At 33.9% G+C, this 20,959-nt stretch overlaps 1 protein-coding gene across 9 annotated transcripts in view; it reads left to right on the top strand.

The window, feature by feature from the left end:
* ATF2 (activating transcription factor 2) overlaps positions 1 to 20,959 on the top strand; it is a 50,119-nt gene that overhangs the window by 14,682 nt on the left and 14,478 nt on the right. For 8 of the 9 annotated variants that reach the window (XM_062578379.1, XM_062578372.1, XM_062578376.1 and 5 more), the window contains 6 exons: positions 1,183 to 1,301; positions 3,629 to 3,757; positions 10,036 to 10,214; positions 10,585 to 10,699; positions 10,876 to 10,962; positions 20,195 to 20,344. In XM_062578379.1, coding sequence (XP_062434363.1) covers positions 1,183 to 1,301; positions 3,629 to 3,757; positions 10,036 to 10,214; positions 10,585 to 10,699; positions 10,876 to 10,962; positions 20,195 to 20,344 — 779 coding nt within the window. Of the gene's footprint in view, positions 1 to 1,182; positions 1,302 to 2,471; positions 2,558 to 3,628; positions 3,758 to 10,035; positions 10,215 to 10,584; positions 10,700 to 10,875; positions 10,963 to 20,194; positions 20,345 to 20,959 lie in introns of those variants that run through there. The other variant, XM_062578381.1, reaches the window with a different exon arrangement.

The following is a 20,959-nucleotide window of genomic DNA, read 5'->3' as shown; positions in this document are numbered from 1 at the left end:
GTAGTATGCTGTCGTAGGCTAGGCACTTCCAGTCTCTGGATGCAGACAGAAGGAAAACTTTGAGGTCTTCCCAGTGCTGTGAGGGGCTTAGTGGTGCGTGAATTTCAATTACTGGTTTCCAGCAGGTGGAGTAACCCTTCGGGTTGACCTGCATGCAAGACAGAAAGGAGTATGCGTTTAGGACATAGACTTTTCAACCATATTATTTCTCTCTTTCTGTCTTATATCTGTTATTTGAAACAAGGATGTTTTCTACATAACCAAGATCAGAAATGAATGTCAACTTACAAAAACTAAACATATTCATGTGAATACCATATTACCTTTTTTTATATATATAAAAAAAAAATAATAAAAAAAGATAATCCTTCACATCTCCATCACAGCTTGCTTCCTGTCAATATCTATATCATGTTGACTGGATAAGAGTGAGGAGATAATTCTATCTAGAAAAGAGCAAATTTAGTGACAGGCTGATAGTAAAATTGTAGTGCAATACTATCACAATCATAGGATTTGGAGTTTATGACTCATGCCAGGGCATACTGAACATTTCTGTGTCAAAGCACAAATCAGCATTCTTTCCACTGTAAAGTTCATTCGTATTTTGAGTATGTTATTCTGAATATTATACATCATGAGAAAATCAACACAAAGCTGATAAGTATTGATTTTTAAAGATTTCTTCCTTTAACTTCAAAATATGTATTTAATAAACAATTTGTAAGAAAACTGAATGTAGAAGCACCCCAAACAGCCACATATACTTAGGCTTTTCCATGCACTTTAGTTTTTTTTGGAGAAAGTGAAGTAATTGAAGTCAATTGCAAGACAGCTTAAAATATTAATATTCGCATTCATTTATTATAAATTCGTTTTAAATAAATAATGAACCTATTTATAAATCAACTTTGTGTAAACCAAATACAAGCTTCTTGAATTTAGAGAGTTCTTTGGTATTTTAATCGTATTTTTAAAATAAAGGATAAACCTCACTTTAATCAGGTTTTTTTGACTATTTCTTAAAGAAAACCTGGGGCTTTTGTTTTAGTGAGTCGCTGATATTTAATCAAACAATTAATTAGCTTGATATGTTAATGCTATTTTCTTACTTTTTTTCTGAAAAAAATTGTAAGTTCATAAATTTTTTTAAAAACAAAATTATGTTTTTTTACCCTTCAGATCAGACACCAACACCAACTCGATTCTTGAAGAACTGTGAAGAAGTGGGGTTATTCAATGAACTAGCAAGTCCTTTTGAAAATGAATTTAAAAAAGCATCTGAAGATGACATTAAGAAAGTATGTTGACAGTATGGAAAATTTCCTTCTAACACTTTTTTTTCTCAGATCTTCCACTTTTTTATATCAGAAAATTGTTTAAAAATCAGATTTTGATATCTGTATTGCTTTCTAAGCTATACCAATAATCATTGTCCAACTGCTTATATATATTGTACAGAGCGAAAACAAATTTAAGATCTACTCTTCTGAAGATAGGTTTACCTGATTAATTTTACCCAGTGAGCATTGTCTGATTGACTTAATTTTTTTTTTAAGCTTCTGGTCTATATCTGTTGAAGTTACTCATTAGTTATTAGTTTTGACAGAAATTTCATTAGGTCATGAATAAGCAAATTATCTGCAAAGTAATGAGTTCTTATAGAAAGAAATGCTTCTGCAAGAAAGCCATGTGAAAAGAGTAGTATATGAACACTGATTATTTTGAATAAATGTAATTTTAAGTATAGAGGTTATTTTTAGAATAAGCGGTAATGATGGTGAGACTTAAATCCCAACAAAATTTAGCAAAAGCTCCGATTTAAAGAAGTATCAATAACTTTATGATAATTATATTCAATTTCTCAGATAAGCAATGTTGAAATCACTTTTACCTAGAAATATATATTGATCACAACCCAATATCTACTTTATTTTTTTTAACTACACAGATTGAAATTTAAGGAAAACTTGGAACAAATCTGTTTAACAATTCATATTTTCATGAGGAACTTCCCATTTGTTTAGGTGTGGTTTCTTCTCTTTATTTTAGTACTTCCAGTTGCTACTGGTACATGCAAACAGTTCCGTAAATAAAAAAATTTTACGTAATGTACCCTTTGAGTAACTTTTGTCTTTGATTATCTGGTTAGCTGTCATAGGTAATGATCAAAATTTTACTTGTATGTAAAGATTTTTTAGAATTGGCATCCAGTTTTCTCCACATCAGTAAAGATTTCAGTAGACATAAATATGATGGATTATTATCCATTTCTGACAAAAGCTTGCACTTACTTTGTTCCCACAATTACTTCAGATAATGATTTTTATTAGTGCATATGCACTGTTTTTAAAATGATACATGTGATGATATTGATCCTGGATTTACTAATACCTAATTTTCTGGAGTAATTCACTGCTACCTTTGGAGGAGGTTACACAGGTATCACAAAATATTTAACTTTTTTACAGTTTCTTTAATTGGTATTCATTTTCCAAGCTGATCTCTGTGTTATGAGAAGAAACAGTCCTGCCGTATCTCTGGTTGTGTAGCATAGGTAAGCAATCATGGCAAGGGGTGGAAAAAATTACTGTAATAGCACACTTCCTAGTTTTTGATATTTTAGTCTTTTCTGTAGTGTGTCTCTGAAAAGAGATTCGACTTTAACAATCTTCACTCTCCTTTAATAACGTGTTCAGTAGGAAAATTAGGAATTGAATTTTAAAAAGCGTATTGAAGAGTATAATGGAGGCTAAGCTTTGAGGGACCTTTCTTCTAATGGTATTTGGCATAGCAGGCTAGGCAGCAGTATATGAGGCTTTCAGATCAATACCATTGGTTTAAATATATTTCTAACTTTATTTCTTTATAGCATTTTAGATGTCTTGTTTTTAAGCCTATGTATCAATATAAAATTTGCTTAAATATTTTGTTTTCTCAACAATTTCTTTGGCATTTTTAATAATCATTTGCTGTACTGAGTTTGAAATACTTTGTCCACAATAGCCTTCCTAATATGGAAATGAAGTTAGTATTTTGTGCTTTGTGAGATGTGATACAGTAATTTGTAGGAGGATAGTGTCTTATTTTAAGTCTGACTTTTACATTTGAGTTTATAGTGCAATAGATGTTGGAGTGTGGCAACTGGATACTTAGTAGCACTTAGACATATATTCTGTATCCTTATTCTGGAGGGCAGTATGTATGAGGGGAAAATGTGTTAACTGTTCTACAGCATTTGCAGAATGATAACTTTGGGGGAAAGGTAGTAAGCTTGTGGAAACCTGAATGCCCTCCATAACAGGGTATGTGTTATGCTTAAGCTGTCTACCACATTTCTTCCTCAGCTATAATCTTCATGTGACTCTCAGGAAAGGAGTGTTTTTAATGCTCAGAAAAAAATATTTAGTCTGATACATTAAAGTTGCACGACAATGTATTGGTGAAGATTGGCATTCATGCAGCTACTGAAAAAATATACTTGATTACTAATGTGTTTGCTTCAAGATCTGCCAAACATCAGCACATCAGTGTTGTTTTAAGGCTGATATTCCTCTTAGTTGTTTACAGTATTCTTAAGTTTTTTTTTAAGTGATTGAGTAGTTTTATTTTACACTGTTGCTTTTAGATGCCTCTAGATCTGTCTCCTCTTGCAACACCAATTATAAGAAATAAAATTGAAGAGCCTTCTGTTGTAGAGACAACTCATCAAGATAGTCCTTTACCTCATCCAGAGTCTACTACCAATGATGAAAAGGTCAGAACTTTTTTTTTTCCTTCTTGGAATTCATTTTTCAAATCTTCTGATGATCTGTAAGTTTGTGTGTTGAGGTAGCTGCACTACTCAGCTGGTTGAAAAGAAAGGACTTGTAGTTAATTTCTTCAATTCTTTGTTTTACTTCGCTCACCACGAATATTTCTTTGCATCCCACAGGTTATTCTGTAAAGCTAGAACAGAAATCAGCTTTAATATTCCTTTTCTGTTGTGTTTTTTTTAATTAAATAAAAAGAGCTAGAAGGACTTTGTTCTGTTTTGTGCATCATGAAATAACACTCATGAAAAAGCACAAAAAAGTGCAGATTATTTAAAAAAAAAACAGCTTTTGAAGTCTGAGTTTGACTCTTCATGTCTACATTTTGTGTTTATTGTATTTGACCCTACATTGTTTTGTAGAACAACTGGTCTTGTGAAACGTACAGGAATGAATGGGCTGTCTTTAAAAGTTAAGTTTCAAATAATTTTGTTCCAAAAAGTATAGCCTTTTTATAGGCTAGAGCAATGTATTTAGATGTCATGATTCTGGACATTTGCTTTTTTTGTGTTTACTTGAGTATCATTGAAGAGTGGGTTCCTGAAGTGTTGTCTGTCACTAGAGGATGTTACTTTCAAATCAGTTTTAGAACTACTGTTCTACAGAAGAAATAAATAGTCTAATATTAATGATAAATTTTTTATGTGACTTGTGACTAGTAATGTTTTCATCACATGGACTTCTCTTGGAGAGCACAAAACCAAGCCAAATCAGTGAAATGTTTCTATTCCTAATTTTGGAATTAAAAATATTATGAGCAGAACATAATAAGCACTATGGTTTTTCTAGTCAGTCTTTTCTATGTGTATTATTAGTGGGCAACCTGCGTTTGAGGGACTTAGCTACCTTATTCTCCAAAATCAGTAGAACTTTTCTAGGATCACAAGTATGAAGGTAACTCAAGAGGCTCCTAGCCCAACCTCCTGCTCAAAGCAGTGTCAGCTATGAGGTGAGACTGAGTTACTTGGGACTTTTCCCAGTCCGGTCTTGGAACCTTCAAGGACGGAGTCTGCACAGTGTCTCTGGGCAAGATGTTCCAATGCCTGATTGTCTTCATGGTGAAAAGGTTTTTCTTTATAGCCACTCTGTACCTCTCTTGTTTCAACTTATATCTGTTGTTTCTTATCCTTCCAACATGTATCAGTGCGAGAAGAGTCTTAAGTGTGTGATAGAAAACAATAAGTGTAATAAAATTTCACTTTAAGCTCTATCTTTTGAACACTTCACTGAGTTTTATAAGCTAGCAAAGATGAGTAATCGTAGGTAATCAAGGCAATGCTGAAATCAAAAATGTATATAATTAGTTTAAAAGAATATATGTAAAGAGCTGCTTTGATGAAGCAAATCATAGCCTAAATTTTAAATTTTCTTTATTTCATAGTTTACCAAGGCTCGTTTGTTTTTTTCCCTGTGAATACTTACTGTAAACAGTCTGATTTTGGCAGGAGATAATACTAGTCTTCTATTTTACAGTAGTGGTTCAATATCTCATTAGCATCATTACAAGTGAAAATTATTTCTAAATGCTTGGCAGTAGTTATAAACTTGTCTCATTCATGATGTAATTTCAGTGTTGTCACTGTATTAGTGCTGAAGTGAAAAGCTGCTGCTGCTTAATGCTGTTCTGATGTCTGATTGTAGAGACAAGCTGAGCAAGGATGAGGGTGCTGCTTGGAGTGTGCTGCTGCTGAATGTGGCCTGCAGAAGTTGAGAAATGTGAGCAGAGTGATGTTTTTTCAGTTAGATTTCTATATTCTCCTTCTATACATGTACTGAAGGAGGGAAAGTATTTTTTTCAGGGCATAGCTGGATTTAAAATGTATGCCACTGTAACCCTTTTGTTGGCTGATTATGTTTTAGTAGCCTGAAATGATTACAGCCTGTTAATGTATACGCAAAAATATTCTAATTTTCTTTACAGTTTTTGAAAGAATTTCTTAGAGGTTCTTTAAAATTATACTCAATTCTTCTTTTCCTTCTGAGAGAGTTCTCTTAGTTCCGTTAGGCTTCAGTAAGAGTTGAAATTCTGCTTGTAATGGACCAACATATCATTAGAAATAGAGGCTTTCAAACTTGAAATAATAAGCAAGTGAAACCCAATCTATTACTCGAGAACTTTCAAACACATTATAGTTTCTTAATAATATTTTTAAAAGTGACTGTCAACCAAGTTTCCCAAGAAAGTTGTTCAGTCGCTGCCAGATAGCTAATTCCCTGATTAACTTAGTTATTTTAAAATCAATTGTTTTCTAACAGTAGTCATCAGTTAGTGGCAGTTGCGATCACATTTTTGTACAAACAAATGCAATTGTGACCACATTTTTGTATAAACAATTCCATGAATTTACTGATAGCATGAGGAAGTTATTGCACGATGTTTGCCTTTATGTACAAAATACTTGCAAATATACATCTCCTGAAATAGCTTCCTCAAAAGAAAGTAACCATCATCTTCTGTAAAGTATTTTCCAAACTTCAATCTGTTTAATTTCAAGGATTAAAAGCTTAGTTGTGGAGGTCTTTTCAGTAAGTCTGTAGTATCTTTGAACAGACTTAAACTTTCTTGCAAAGGTAGGTACAGGTAAGATCACTTTGGCTTAATTTCGTGATTCTGCCAGTTCATCTCTCTTTTTCTTGTTCTTAAACAGAATATACCTATAAACCTGTTTTGTTTTAGGCAAAATCTCGTTTTTAAAGTACTTACTTTATGCTTAATAATAAGAGCAATTCTCTGGCTACCAAGTAGTATCTTCTATGAGACTGGTCTGTGGTTCTATTTTTATATGTTAATAAAGCATCAATTTCTTATAGCTCTGATACTTCTTAGATCTACGGCCTGTATTACTGCCACAGTAACTAGTATATGCATGTGTTCCGGAGTGTAACATAAAGCAGATTAGTCTGTTAATGTGTTACATTCCTTTAATGTTTGTGGATTGTTTCTGTATTTTTTTTTAACAAAGTTCAAATGTTTTGCTAAGTAAGGAAATAAGTATGGACATATGAGGCTTGTATGTTTTCAGAATTTTATAGATTCAGATTTTATTAGAAATTTGACCACTGATGAAATCTGTCTTCCATAGGGGTTACTTTGTGTAATAGCTGTAAATTTCCTCTTCCCTAGTAGGCAGTCAAGTCAGGGAGAGACCTAGGTTATAACAAATGTTTATTAGAATTATTAATTAAGCTATTGTTAATAATAACCAGTAAGTATTCACTCGCTGCATTAACTTGCTCACTTGCTCTCACATACTTGCCTGGTTGGAGCAGCAGTTGGGAGGCCAACACCAGCTGTTTGCTCAGAAGTGAAGAGTTGTATTGACATGCCAATGTTAGGTGTTCAGAAACTTCCTCAAGGGGTCTGTTTTTTTCACCAGGTGCGTGTATAATCCTGTAGTCTTTGTCTGCATATAGCAGCCACTGTGTTCTTGGATGTGATCCGAGTTATGCAGTATGCTGTGCTGCAAGTTTCTATTGCATGCTGGTGGCCTTGTACCATTAAGCTGATATTCTGAGTTTATGAGTTATTGCAGATTCAACAGGACCATTAGTCTCTGGAGCTTGGAAGTTCTTGGGAGACTTTGACACACTACAACTCAACACATACTTCTCTCTTCAGCCTTGTGTATTCTGGTAACTGTTTCTCTATCCACATACACAGGTGCTTAAGAACATGCATACTCCTACAGGAGGGGCTTCTGCTACATCACTGTGGTTGAGAATGTACAAATGTCAGGTTAATTTATGCTTTTGTTTTAAAGCTATGCAGATGGATACATGGCTGCTGTTAACTAACTGACTTTTTCCTCTCTTTAGGGAAATTAGAATGAGTTTGTGTTGCTACTTATTTTGTGGGTGATGTTTTAAAAAAAAGTGACTATACATAAAAATATAAAAATACATAAATGATGCATATATTTTATAAATATGTATATATAACTTTCATAAAATCTATTTATATAAATTATACAGTGCATGTGCACACCAAATTTTACTGGTAGGCTGGGAGGCAAGAGGCAAATCTTACATGATTCACGGCATCAAGCAGTAGAGTTAGCTTGACTGTCATATCTTTGTCAGAGCTTGGAGAGCAAAAGATTGAAGTCTTAATGCTGTCTTGAAAGTGTTGTCTGTGACAAGCCTGAAAGTGGGACTTTCTACTATTTTATACTTACCAATTGCTTAAGACTAGAGCACCACTACTGCAGGTCTGCAAGCTGTTGATGGTAGTCATATTTTCTGTATGTGCAGTTTCTAGACTGTTGAGAGCCGGATAACTATTTAGGAGTGTGGTTGCCATGTCTGAAGATCTTTCAGGTGAAGGGAAGAACAAGAAAATGAGCTCCTAGATCTGTGCTGCCACTGTTTGGGGCAGATGTGGCTGTTCTTGTGTCAGATCCCTAGAGCGAGAATGGACTTTTCTGGTGGCTATCACATCTGTAGTGGAAGACAAATAATAGTGGCAAGCAATAGGCAGGGAAAAGTGAAGTTGAAACCAGTAAGGAATCCTTCAGTACTAATTTCTGAATTAACCATTGCTAAAGTTAGGTTATCACATCAAATATCCTCCCCTTATGTCTCTTTCCTCATTTCTCACAGTAAAGCACTTCAGTCTTCTCCATTTTCTCCATGCAGCCCTTCTCACAGATTAAGACCTTGGTAGCTCTTAGGCCAAAGTCTTTAATTGCACAGCTTTAATGTTGTCCTAAGAAGATGCCTTAGTCAACTCTTTCTACATTTCTTTTTTGTCTCTGCATTTCTCTACTGTTGCTTTTCTTCCTTTGACTGAATACTCATCCATAACTCTAAGTACTGTGGTTAAATATTATAACATATGTAACTACACTAGATTGATGAGTAAAGAAAAAATTCTTCACTCTCTTGATATAGTTCACTCTGTTATTCTCCTAAAGCTCTTGTTTGCTGTAAATAGGATCTTTTAAGTCGTTAGGGGAAAAAACAGAACAAACTTACTGACTCTGATGACGAATATAGCCTCTGGACTCTTCAGGAGAGCAAATTTCATCACCTAAAGTCCTTCTTTTTTTTTTTCTTCTTTCCCCCCCCCCCCCCCCCCAAAACCCACAATTTGCCAGGCCACTTACACTTAAATAAATGCACTCTGCTGAACGCTTTGGGATGAGCACAATGGACATATGAAAAGAAAAACAATCTGTAAGACAGCTAAGGCCCTACTACTTAAAGTTTTGTTGATGAATATTAAAACTTTACCCTTAATTCAAAGGAAATGACAGTCATTGTAGCCTATGTGACATAGTTACATGTTCTCTTGGTGAAGCACTCTTTGTTTAACAGTGGGACAGATTACGGCTGTACTAGTCTTAAGAGTGTAGCTTTGTGTGCCATTGATTGCTCTAGTCAGTGACAAAGGAATAGGTAACTTGGAAAAATCCTGTCTTAAGGTAAATCACAAGTAATGCCTCACAATATGCAAGGTTCTTTGGGAAGAAAAACACTTCTTTCAATAAGGCGTTTTTAGGTTCTCATGAACTGTGAATGCAGGTATTATATTACAGTTCCTAATGTATTTGATTGCTAATCTAAGAATTGTAGTCAATTCTGTCTGCTGTTTACCTTCAACCAAGGAAATTTAATTTCCATGCTTAAATCATTTCTATTGCCTCAGGATACTTGAATATTTTGCAAAGCTATGAATGTAACACTCACTATTTTTTAACCTAATAGTGCTCTAGTTAATGGAGAAGTATGTACCTGAGAGGGAAATTTTTTGAAGAGAAAATGACTTTTTTTTCCTCCCTTTTTACTAATCAGTACACTACTTCTGTTTCTGTTTTTTAAATCTGGAACAAAGGAAACTGAAATGAGTGTAAGGACACTATGACATCCTCTTATTCGGAGTAAGGGCAGCCTGCAGCATTGATGGTGCTGAAAGCACTGTGCGTTTCTTGGTTGACATAAAATCTTCATACCTAATCAAAACTCAAGTATTAGTAATTGCAGCCTTATAAGTTGAGCCAGAATTTGTTATAAAAACTAACATAAATGTCACTTGAACAATTTGGTTTTGATGGTTTAAATGATCAAAGATTTTTTTCTGAATTTTTTAAATTATGTAACTTACAATACTTGCATAATGTTATAGGTATTCTGACTTGTCCCATTAAACTATGTTCATTGAACAGTCTGAATTAATGGTCTATGATTGTATTTTACAAACTGATTGATCTTTGTTTTTCCCCAGGAAGTGTCACTGCAACAGACTGCACAGCCTACATCAACAATAGTTCGTCCAGCATCGCTACAAGTTCCTAATGTGCTGCTTACAAGTTCCGACTCAAGTGTTATTATTCAGCAGGCGATACCATCACCAACGTCTAGTACTGTTATTACCCAGGCTCCATCCTCTAACAGACCAATAGTGTAAGATACATAAATCTTAGTAAGATGTTTTGTTACGGATTCTGAAAACAAGACTGTCTTGCTTATTGTGACTTACTGTTTCTATAATTAATGTTCAAATCTGAGATATTTTAGTGTAATGTGGCAGTGCAGCAGATGTGAAATAAACTGCTTTCATGATATTTAAAATATAGTCCAATGTGCTCTACATCACTGAATCTATATTTTTTTCTAAATAAGTATTATGTTACAGCTGTAAAGATTCTTTTTTGAGAGTTAAGTTTTAGTCAGGGTTAAAATAAAATGTATTAAATTAATAAAATTAATAATGTACCAAACTTGTTCTCTTCTCGGTACAAAATTCTTTCTATACATTTCATTCCTTTTTCAGACCAGTTCCAGGTCCTTTTCCTCTGCTGTTACATCTTCCTAATGGACAAACTATGCCTGTTGCTATTCCTGCCTCAATCACAAATTCTAATGTGCATGTCCCTGCTGCAGTTCCAGTAAGTAAGCATGATGCTCTATTAATTTGAAAGTGCTGCAGATTTGCTGAAATGCAGTATTTATAGTTTTATAAGAACTTGATAGATGTTTTAACTTCAGAGGATAGTGATGTCATATACTTTGTTGTATGATAACATACTCAGGTTTTCTTCACTTTTGTACTTTATCCGGTCAGCTTGTTAGACCTGTCACCATGGTGCCTAGTATCCCAGGGATCCCAGGGCCTTCCTCCCCACAGCCAGTGCAGTCTGAGGCTAAATTGGTAAGTGAAAACTCCATTATTTCTCTTGAAGAATGACTTGATAAATTAAATTCTATTGCTTTTTAAAGGACTTTAACTTATTTTTTTAATTTTTGTTACAGTTTAAATTCTACAAGTACAAAATTTAATGAAAACAAAAATAATAGCTACACATTCATTTTAGTTATTTCCAATGTATGTTAATTCTGTTGCTAATGGTCATTCTGATCTTATTTTGTATTACTCTTTGAAGTGAATCAGAATTTTTTTTTAACTCAACCCCTTGCTCCTTGTAGCGGAGGATAGGAACTCGTATTAGTTGGAGGAAAGAAGTCTACTGTCATGTTAGCACTGAACTTCACCTTCAGAGAAGACTGTAGGAACAGGCTTTTTAGAAATATTCTCAATTTCAATTGAACATAATCCATTTTGCAAGTCTTCTGTAACCAGATATGAATTATTGTTACACGTAGGAAGTTATATGGTATGTGGGTAGTTCTGTTGCAGGGTGCTAGGGGGAGGAAGAAATAGAGGGTAGGGTTGAGGATTGAGATTACCTGGGAATATTGTGAGTAAAATAGACAGCTTTTTTTTTTTTTTTTTTTTTTTGAAGTAGCAGGGGGTAGGTGGAACTTCTCGAATGCTTGTTTTCTACAAGATTAGGTAGTTGCTTCTGGTTTTGCTGTTTTGTTTGTTCCAGCTATTCTAAAGCAATGGGAAATCTATTATTAAACAATAATTAACCCATTTATGTATTTGTAAGACGCTTCTGTAAACTGTTGTATAAAGTAATGTTCTTCTGACTTTTAAGTTGTATTGAAAAAGAATCAGAAACCTCTGCTACGTAAAATGCTTTTTCATACATCGATATTGATAGGTGAAATGAGAGGATTAAAGAATGTCATATTTTTCAAGAAGGCTTTCTCATGGCATGAGTAAGTCAGCCTCATCGTTACAGATGTTATGTATGGAGCTGCTAACTGACTGATGGGATGGTATTGAGGGGAGAATTGTGAATCCCCTTATCATCCTTTGATGTTTTGCTTCTCTTGACCTTAACCTGTGAACTTTCTTTTCTTACCTGTTTTTTCTGCCTAAATCACAATATAGTCAACAGTGAATCTAGGAACACTGATTATGCTGCTGCCTGGAGTAACAGAACTGCAGTAGAGTGGAAATACTATGGTCCACCACTACCGAAATCACTGTGAGGAGTCAGTCACCAGTGCACTGACTTTTTGTGATGCTGTGAGGTCATACTTCATTCTTCTGCTCTCTTCAGCATGATGATTTTTAAAAGAGTTCCTCTAGGAATAGGAAAAGGAATCTTCAGAGCTAGGAGAGTACAGACATGAATTTATCTTATCTCTGGGAGAGAAGAATGTAAGAAAGTGAAAATGTGAAGTGCAGAAATGGCACATTGCTTTCAATCAGGAGACTCACTCACTAAATTCTGCTGTGTGATCTTCAGAAGAAATTAATTCCAAATAATTTTGTTTAGTTGGGCAAGGAATTAGCTGCTTAAGCATATTTACTGAGTGATCTTTCTTTAGAATGTTTTATGTGGGGCAAAAATATATGCATGCAGGGAAGATTGGATCTTGCGAAGAAAGTAGCTATCACTCAGATGCAAAGAAAAACAAAGATCGTTAGACTTAAAATTTAACAGTCTCATTAGTTTTCTCGTTAGAATTTAGCTAATATGTGCACTTCAGTGATTGCTTATCTTTTTTTAAATGAAATTGTAGAAGGATATTTCAATATTTTTTCTTTCTTTCTTGTCTCCTAATATAAAGCGTGAGCAGAATTCAAGAATATCAGACTTATGTACATTTCTAATGCTCATTTACTTTTATATAGTGCCTATTCACAAAAATAAAAAGCTTAATTTCTTACCACTCTTATAGTAAAAGCAATTTAATGAGAAACTCTAATGTTTACAGAGAAAAGCCGACAGGAAGACTAACTAAACTGTGCTATGTGATGCGTTGTTGGCTGATATGCCATGGTTTATTAACTTTGAAGTTTCATTTAATTTTCAAAATTTAAGTCTTTGTGATGCCAGATCCTTTCATTCTGATGTCTCCTCCTGAAGAGCTATATTTGCTTGCAGTGTATCAGATTCTACAAATATATGGCAATCACACATATTTTTCATTTGTGTTCTTTGTTTAAGGCAACAGAAGACTTAGCTAATTTTATTCATTAAAAGTTCCATTTTAAAGCTGAAATGCAAGCTACTATGTTTAATTAAATTTAATAAGTAAATATATATATTTTAAGTATTAACAGCAGGCTACAATCTGTAGATGTTAGCAGAACCTGGGAATACTTGATAAGTTTTTTGTCTCTGATTTCATTCCTCATCTCTCACCTGTTTACAAAAGGCTGCTCTGTAGGTTTCATCCTTTTTCTTTAAGATGAAGGTGAGAACTCTCTGACCTTTACAAAATCAAATCACAGATTGTAATTATTTTGTAATAGTTATGGAGTTTAAGTATTTAATATAGATTTGGGAAACTTAATTTCTGATTTTTATTAGTGCAAAAATAACTCTTCTGTTTTGATAAATACCTATTATTTCCTTAAGAGTTTTATATACCAAGTTGCACATACAGCATCATATATTTCTTTATATACAACCCTGAGTGAGCTTTGATAAAACAGACATTCTGGTTTTTAAAAGCTAAAGCTCAAAATAACTAGGAGAAGATCTGTTTGGTAATGGATATAGGATGCCTTTCTGTGACACTATAAAGTTTTACCTTCTGCGACCCTAGAAGCCTTAAAATCCTTTGTGGGAACTAATGTCTGGCATGCCAAATTAGCTTTATTTGTGAAGTTTCTAGAGAATATATTTGCTGAATGTTTTGGGTTTTTTTCACTATAGTCAACTTCTGGAAACTTCTTCAGTTCCTAAATATGCTCTTTTCAACATTGAGAATATTTTTAGCTTAGAGTTTCTAGCTTCATTTTCATTTTGATTGATTGGGCAGCATTCTCTTCAATATACATTGTTTTGGCATCTCACTGCAGTATTGAGATGACACATCTGTAAGTGTTTATCTAGTCACAGCCAAAAGGATCATTTTGCATGGTTTCTTACCAAATAAAATATATTTTTAAATGATTTAATTTCAGTGCCTGAACCATTTCAGTGGAATATTTTTACCAGTGGAAGTCTGACAAAACAAATAAGCCAGCACCGTGTATAATAATCAGAATTGTGCATTTATTTCTGTATCTGATAAAGCTTCCAGTCTGAAGTGCCAAACTCCTTCAGAATGAGAATTTTGATTACTCATGTAAAGAAAGTTACTGACATGTCAGTTCTAGAACTATATTCTTTCTTTGCTGCAATGCTCTTTGCTCTGATCTACAGTAAAGTTGCTTGATGCAAAATGGTTGCAAGAATTCTGTAGCGGGACAGCTGCATGTGAGAACAGGTTCACTGAGTTACAGAGCAATAAAAAAACTGGAAGAATAACAGCTAAGAGGAAAAAAAATAGAAACCATGTACTTCAATAAAATCAAATGCGTTAACTCAGTTTTGTGATATTTGAGATGCTTAGAAGGTAGATGTAATAGCTGCAGTTAAAAAGAAAGGAAAACTTCCTCAATAAGGTAAGGACACATGTTTCTAAATATTTCAACTCAATCAGAATTGCTTCTGATTTGTTTGGAAGAAGATCAGAAATTGTATACTCTTCATATATCAGTGAGCTACTCCAAGTTGTAAAACATCCTTTTTTTGAGTATGCAGATTGTGGATGCAAACTTAATGTTCAGATCCTTCTACATGAATTGCAGAAGTTTCTGAAGAAATCTAAAAATTACTTCAACTTTTACACAGAATGTTTCCCTTCTTTCCTCCTCGCCATGTAAAACCTTTTGTCACAAACTGAGAAATACCTTTGCACACAGTAGTTAACCAGTAGGTTTTCTGCAGGAGGTTTTTACTGAGAACTGACAGAGGGCAGCCTGGTAAATGTTCAGAAACCTACATTAACTTGCTCAAGCCCGGCATGGGACCTTGTGTTCAGCAGAATTCTTCTGACCTGTCTCTCTGCATGCCGAGCTAATCAGCAAATACCTAATGAGCCTGCTCTAAAGAAACAGACCCTCTCACAATCTACTTCATTTTCATATGTTCTCTAGGGGTGGGGAGACAAGACTTCATAAGGACTGATGATGCTGCAAAGACCACAATAATGATAATTAACTTGCTGAATTTAGAAGATTATGCTGTTAATTAGTTGCAAAATAAAGATAAGTAATAGAGCAGCAGATGGTAGGATAACACCCAGGAGAAGGAGGGTTATTACTCTGATGAGCTTTTGTGGCAGATATGAAATATGGATCTGAGTTTTTCATAAATTGTTTCTGGAGAATATTGTTTCTGTGTGTGGTTGATGGAATGATCTAGTCCTACCAAATTTTGACAGATGTGATGATTTGTTTTCAAGCATATATGTGAACAACAAAACCTTACTAATAAAGACTTCAAAAGCTGTTAAACTAGTTGAAAATACTACTTTTAGTTTTCTTCTAATAACAAAATTAAATTAAATAAACTTTGGCTGTAATCAAGATTCCCCACGTAATAATATATTTTTCTTCTAATATTTGTTACAATATATTTGATTTTTAAAACTGAGGTTCTTAGTATTTGGGATGACTACCTCATTACTCACTGGAAGTACAACATCCATATAGCACTTTACTTCAGCATTACCTTCTGAGTTGTGAAAATTTCTAAACACGATACCTGATTCTCCTTATAAAAAAAACTGTAGATTAGATATTGCTCTGATTTTCACAATATTTCTTTATTTGGGGATAATTTTAGGCATAATAAATCTGTTAGAGATTCAAAGTTTATGAAATTCAATGGTATAAAACAAAACCAATGATTTTGTGTTTTTTATTTCTGTAGTAACCTCCACTTTCAAGTGCACAGAATTACAATGTTTAAATGTTAAGAGTTACAAAATGGAAAGCAAAGTCCTGCTTTGACTCTTTGCACATCCATTATGCCTGATGATATATGTTTTATGGTGTAGATAGTACGGTGCTATTTCCTACACTTTCTACTGCTATTTTCAAGTTAAATGTTAAGTATAGAAATATAATATATATGAACTTTATTTCTTTTTTAGTTTAACTTTTCAAATATGATTAATTCATTTCTATAACAGAAATGAAGAGGTAGACAATAATATACAAATATTTGCTTTATATGAAAAAAACAAATGCTAGTCAGTTTTATTTCATTTTGCAAATCTTCTGAGCTTGGGCACTCTCTCACTAAGGAAATACATATACTAGTGAAACTTTTTCTGATTCCAAGCAAACACTACTGAGCATTTTCATGACTTTGCATGACTTTTTTTTTTTTTTTTTTTTTTTTTCCCTGTGGCAGATGCTCACATCAACGTTCACTCATTCGATCACAGGCAGAGTAGAACAGACATGCAAGCCATACACATAACCATATAAATATGTAATCACTGAACTTCAGTATCTGGACACTTTAATTGGATGAAATTTAATCATTTTCATTTCTTAGAGTGGCAGAGGAGCAGACGTATAGTAGGTTGCTATGTCTTCACTGAGTAATTTTTGAATGACAGTAACTTTCTAGAGCTTGCTAGAGTGCTGCCTTGAAAAAGAGAGCATATCTTCAGAAACCTCAGTAGAAGCTGAAATAGTGATGGGATAAATTAGTTAAAGTTTCTGCTGTCTTGGTTTTGCTTCTTGGTTATTTGTCATGCATCTTGCTAAGCAGTAAGTTATAATTTAAGAAATACTTCCTAAGGTAATTCAAATGATAAATGAAAATACTTTGGAAAAAAAACAGATTAATTTGTGAAAAGAATATTAAATAAAACTGTCAAACTAACATGAACTGTTTGTTTCTTTCTTTAAAAGCAAAAATTTGCTGAGGTGATACGTCTCCCTGGTAGTTTAGATTATTTCATCATTTAATTTTCAGAATTAGTTTGAACATTAAAGAAAATAAAATCATTGCCAAATCAACCCTTGAATTCTTGTATTGGGATCATATTTTTCAGTAATTTTAGTTAAATAAGCTTTTCTACCTTTCTCTTATTGTTTAGCTGAGAGAGGAACTGAGAGTATTTTTGGTTTTCATGCAATGATTTAGGAAGGTACAAGTTAATTCTTCATGTCAGTTTTAGTGCTGTAAAAGAGTTAAGCTAAATATCTAACGGGTTAGAATTTTCAGAGTACTGACCGTGTACTAAGAATTATGTGCATGTTTTATCTTTGTTTTGTGCCTTTCTACTCCAATGCCTGCAGTTATAGCAGCTATATTCTTTTACCAAGAGCTGGGAGGATTTGGGAAATGGTTTGGGGGAATTGCTGTAAATTTGTCTTACATACTTTTCTAAAAGCACCTTCTTTGGTCCTGATGTCTCATCCGTGTGCTTTACAGAACAAAAACTTGAAAAAAACTCCCTATCTCTGCATTTCTGTATGTCTGTTTTGTTTGTGGTTCATCCCTATGAGCGAATGGTTCAGAGATGAGATTGTTTGAAATTTAAAACTATCGTAATATATGGCATCAATAGAGCTTACGTGAGTTTGTACAGATACTCTTAATTTTACAGTATCCAGCTTTTAATGATATAACTCTGATATATTTTGCTATTGTGTATTTTACTGTATTCTTAAGGGAAAAAATAACATTTTTTTTTTAAAAAAGTCCCACTTATTTATTCTACTTCATGGATTATAAGCCAGGACCCAGGCTTTTTAGAAGTCAACCATTTGTTTGGTTGACTTATATAAAGTTATGTAAAGAATGTCCATATGGAGCTGTAGGGATCTTTAGCTTTGGTTTTTGAACAAAAACCGTGAGCTGGAACCGTGACCATCTGGGATAATGTGTGCTGTCATATTCAATATAGACCAGTGATTAGAAAAGAGACTTACTACAGAAGTCACTGACTAAATACTCCTTAGCAATGAGGCGGCAGAAGAATGCTGGGAATTAGACTTTCTGGGTTCTTTTTGCCCCCTTCCAAGGGGGATATCTGCTGCTGGTGGTTAGAAACTATAGTCACCTGTATGGATTTGGTAGTAGACATAACTTCCAATATTACAGACGTAACTTCCAAGATTTTTGCCCATTCTGACAGATGTGATCTGCAATCAGTTTTAGTTGTAAAAGAGGAGCCAGGAAGGCCTTTGGTAATGTAAGGTGGGAGAGAGCTGTCACCAGTGCCTTAATGGTTGAGATAGGTTGTATGCTACAGTTTATAGAGAATATCTGCCTAAGTAAGTGCAGGGTCCTCTGTTTTTTGTTGGAGCTGATCAAATGCAACCTAGCTGCTGTGTTTTTAAAAGACACTCCATTAATATTGGTACTGTTCCACTTGGTCAGTATTTTCTTCGTGCTCAAAACTATGGTGTTACTAGAGCTCATCAAAAATCAGTTAAATGGTGATGTTTGGAAATTATGGACAAGTACATTTGGCATTAGAGGTGTGGTAGAAAATGGTTAGTTTCATTAAACTTCAAGAAACAAAAGTTAGGAATTAAAAGTGGAATTTATTAGGCAGCCTCAAGCCTTAAGTACCACTGCTTACTGAGTTCTGTGCCAGCTTTGTGTATTTCTGCTTCCCACTGAGGTTCAGTTAATTTTCATGTATTTCTTTGTAAGTGTCTTAGCTGAGCTTTTTATAAGAAGTCTAGCCAAGTGTCTGAAAACATCCACACTTGGAAAAGTTCCCCATCAGTTTTCATTCACCCCTCTATCTTCCCTTGTCTTCCTGACAGGACCCTACTTGCTTTGTAGATACTGCCTTGACCTAATAAGGATGAATATAGGCTCATTCTTTTGGTGGTTTTCTTGTTAATCTTCTAAGGCTTCTATAACATCAGTAGTTGCAGGAAGTGGCACATCTGTTCCTTGCTGTAAGACTCCAGAAATATGGCCACGTTTTGTTATATTGAGTAGTAAAGGCGGCATTGAGGCATTCTAAGAAGACTTAATTTTATTTCACTTCTTTCCTTTTAATAGAAAACTGCAGTGTGCTGTAGCAAAAATTGAGTTGTGTCATAAACTGTCATGAAATAATATTCTTTAATCTTTTTAATTTTTATTGGATTGTTTAAACATCTAGTACACACTAGAAAAACATTCTTTAATAATATTTATCTAGTAATGCAAATTCTCTCATAACATTAGAAAAATTACTTTCATGATATATGTTACAACATTCACAATTTCAAGAGAAAAAATTTGAAATTACAGATGGTCTTGAAAAAAAAAAAAGTAGTGTGACCTTTTACCACTTTGGATTAAGAACTCGTTGTAAACAGAATATGTTATGTTTGAAAAATCTTATACTTTTAACAGTTAGGTTTAGAGTGAAAAAAATAATTTTCAAGAGGTAGTCAATAAAGTGAGCTTTAAAATACTCTTTTCAAGCTTTCAGTAACTCTTGGGTGTACTATATACAGCTGAAATCTGAAGTTACTATTCTTCATAGTGGCTGTGTATAATTAAGGAATTTTTAAAAAAAATTTAGCAAATTTTTTTATTTAAAATAGCATGCCTATAACACCTTGCATATGTAATATATATGAATAAAAATATTTACATGTAGCTTAAATTTTGTATTGTTTTGTGCATTATCAATATACTTCAACAAAGATCTGTTCTCTCTAACAATTAATTACGGTTGCTCATAGGAAGCTTTATAGAGGTGAGTATTTGTAAACAACATGAAAAAGTGGAGTCATAACAAATAATTTAAAAATGATTGGAAAACACCAGCATTTTTAAACTATTTAAAAGACTGTGTTCTGTTTTTACCTGTGTTTCTCTCAAGTGTATTGTCCTTATCCTTCTGGCCTGTGCCTTGGATAATATCAGCCTCAGCAACTGTTTGTTCACTCCTTTCTAGTCATCTTCCTGTGGGCACAGGAAGATGTTTTCTGTTTACTGCTTCTGTTTAATTCTCCATACAGCTTACTATCTTTTTCTTTAAGATCTTTTGTAAAGCCTCATTGCTATAGTGATGCCTGCAACAATTTGTAAGCTGTTATTAGGTATATGGCTCGATCACTGTTGAATGCCTTGTAAAAAGCTTTTTTAAAAAAGCACTGAAACTTGGGAAATAGAAGCAACTCCAACTATAAATGATTAATAATGCCTGAAGTTAGTATGCTATAATATTTCCATTATGGGAGAACAAAAAGGACTTTCTTTTTCTCCTTTCAGAGACTGAAAGCAGCCTTGACCCAACAGCACCCTCAGGTAACAAATGGAGATACTGCCAAGGGACATCCAAGTGGATTGGTTAGGACTCAGTCAGAGGAGCCACGGCCACAATCACTACAACAACCTGCAACTTCAACAACAGAAACACCGGTATGACAACGAAGTGAAAATGTACTTCCTGTTCCCTTCACTGTTAGGCAAAAAACATTTATCTTTTTTTCCATCCTCTTGATGTGTAACATAAAGGTTAATATGTGCTTACAGACTGCTATTGGAGTTGGAAGTTTGAGGGAGAAGTAGAACGTGCTGCTGAAATACTGGGAGAATCTCCGAGTATAAATACAATTCGTCTAAAAGAATATTCTCATAATGCTGCAAAGAAGAGTTTTCAGGAGGAAAAGCTTACTATTTGGTTATTTTTTTGTAGTACTAGAAAGTGTAACAACTTTTAAAGCTGAAGAGTCACAGAAACTGTGTCTCAAGCCTGATTTTTCTAAAGTTCTATGGATAAGTCTGTATTTTGGTGGTTGAAGAAGCAATTACAGTTGTGTTAATGGCCTGAATCTCAAAAGTATTGCATACACTTGACTTATTCCTACAGTGTCTTTAACCCTGCCGGTTTTGAGGTCATGCCAAGTAAACATGGTATCTAGGGTAAAGTGCTGTTACTTATTGATTCAACCTGTAATTTTTATACAGCAAAAATTTGAGACTGGCATGTACCTACTTGCTATGGCAACCTCTGCAAATATGGCTTTTTCATAA

The sequence above is a fragment of the Rhea pennata genome, chromosome 6 (genome assembly GCF_028389875.1).
Source record: "Rhea pennata isolate bPtePen1 chromosome 6, bPtePen1.pri, whole genome shotgun sequence".
Taxonomy (NCBI): domain Eukaryota; kingdom Metazoa; phylum Chordata; class Aves; order Rheiformes; family Rheidae; genus Rhea; species Rhea pennata.
This window is presented reverse-complemented; position numbering and strand designations above follow the sequence as displayed.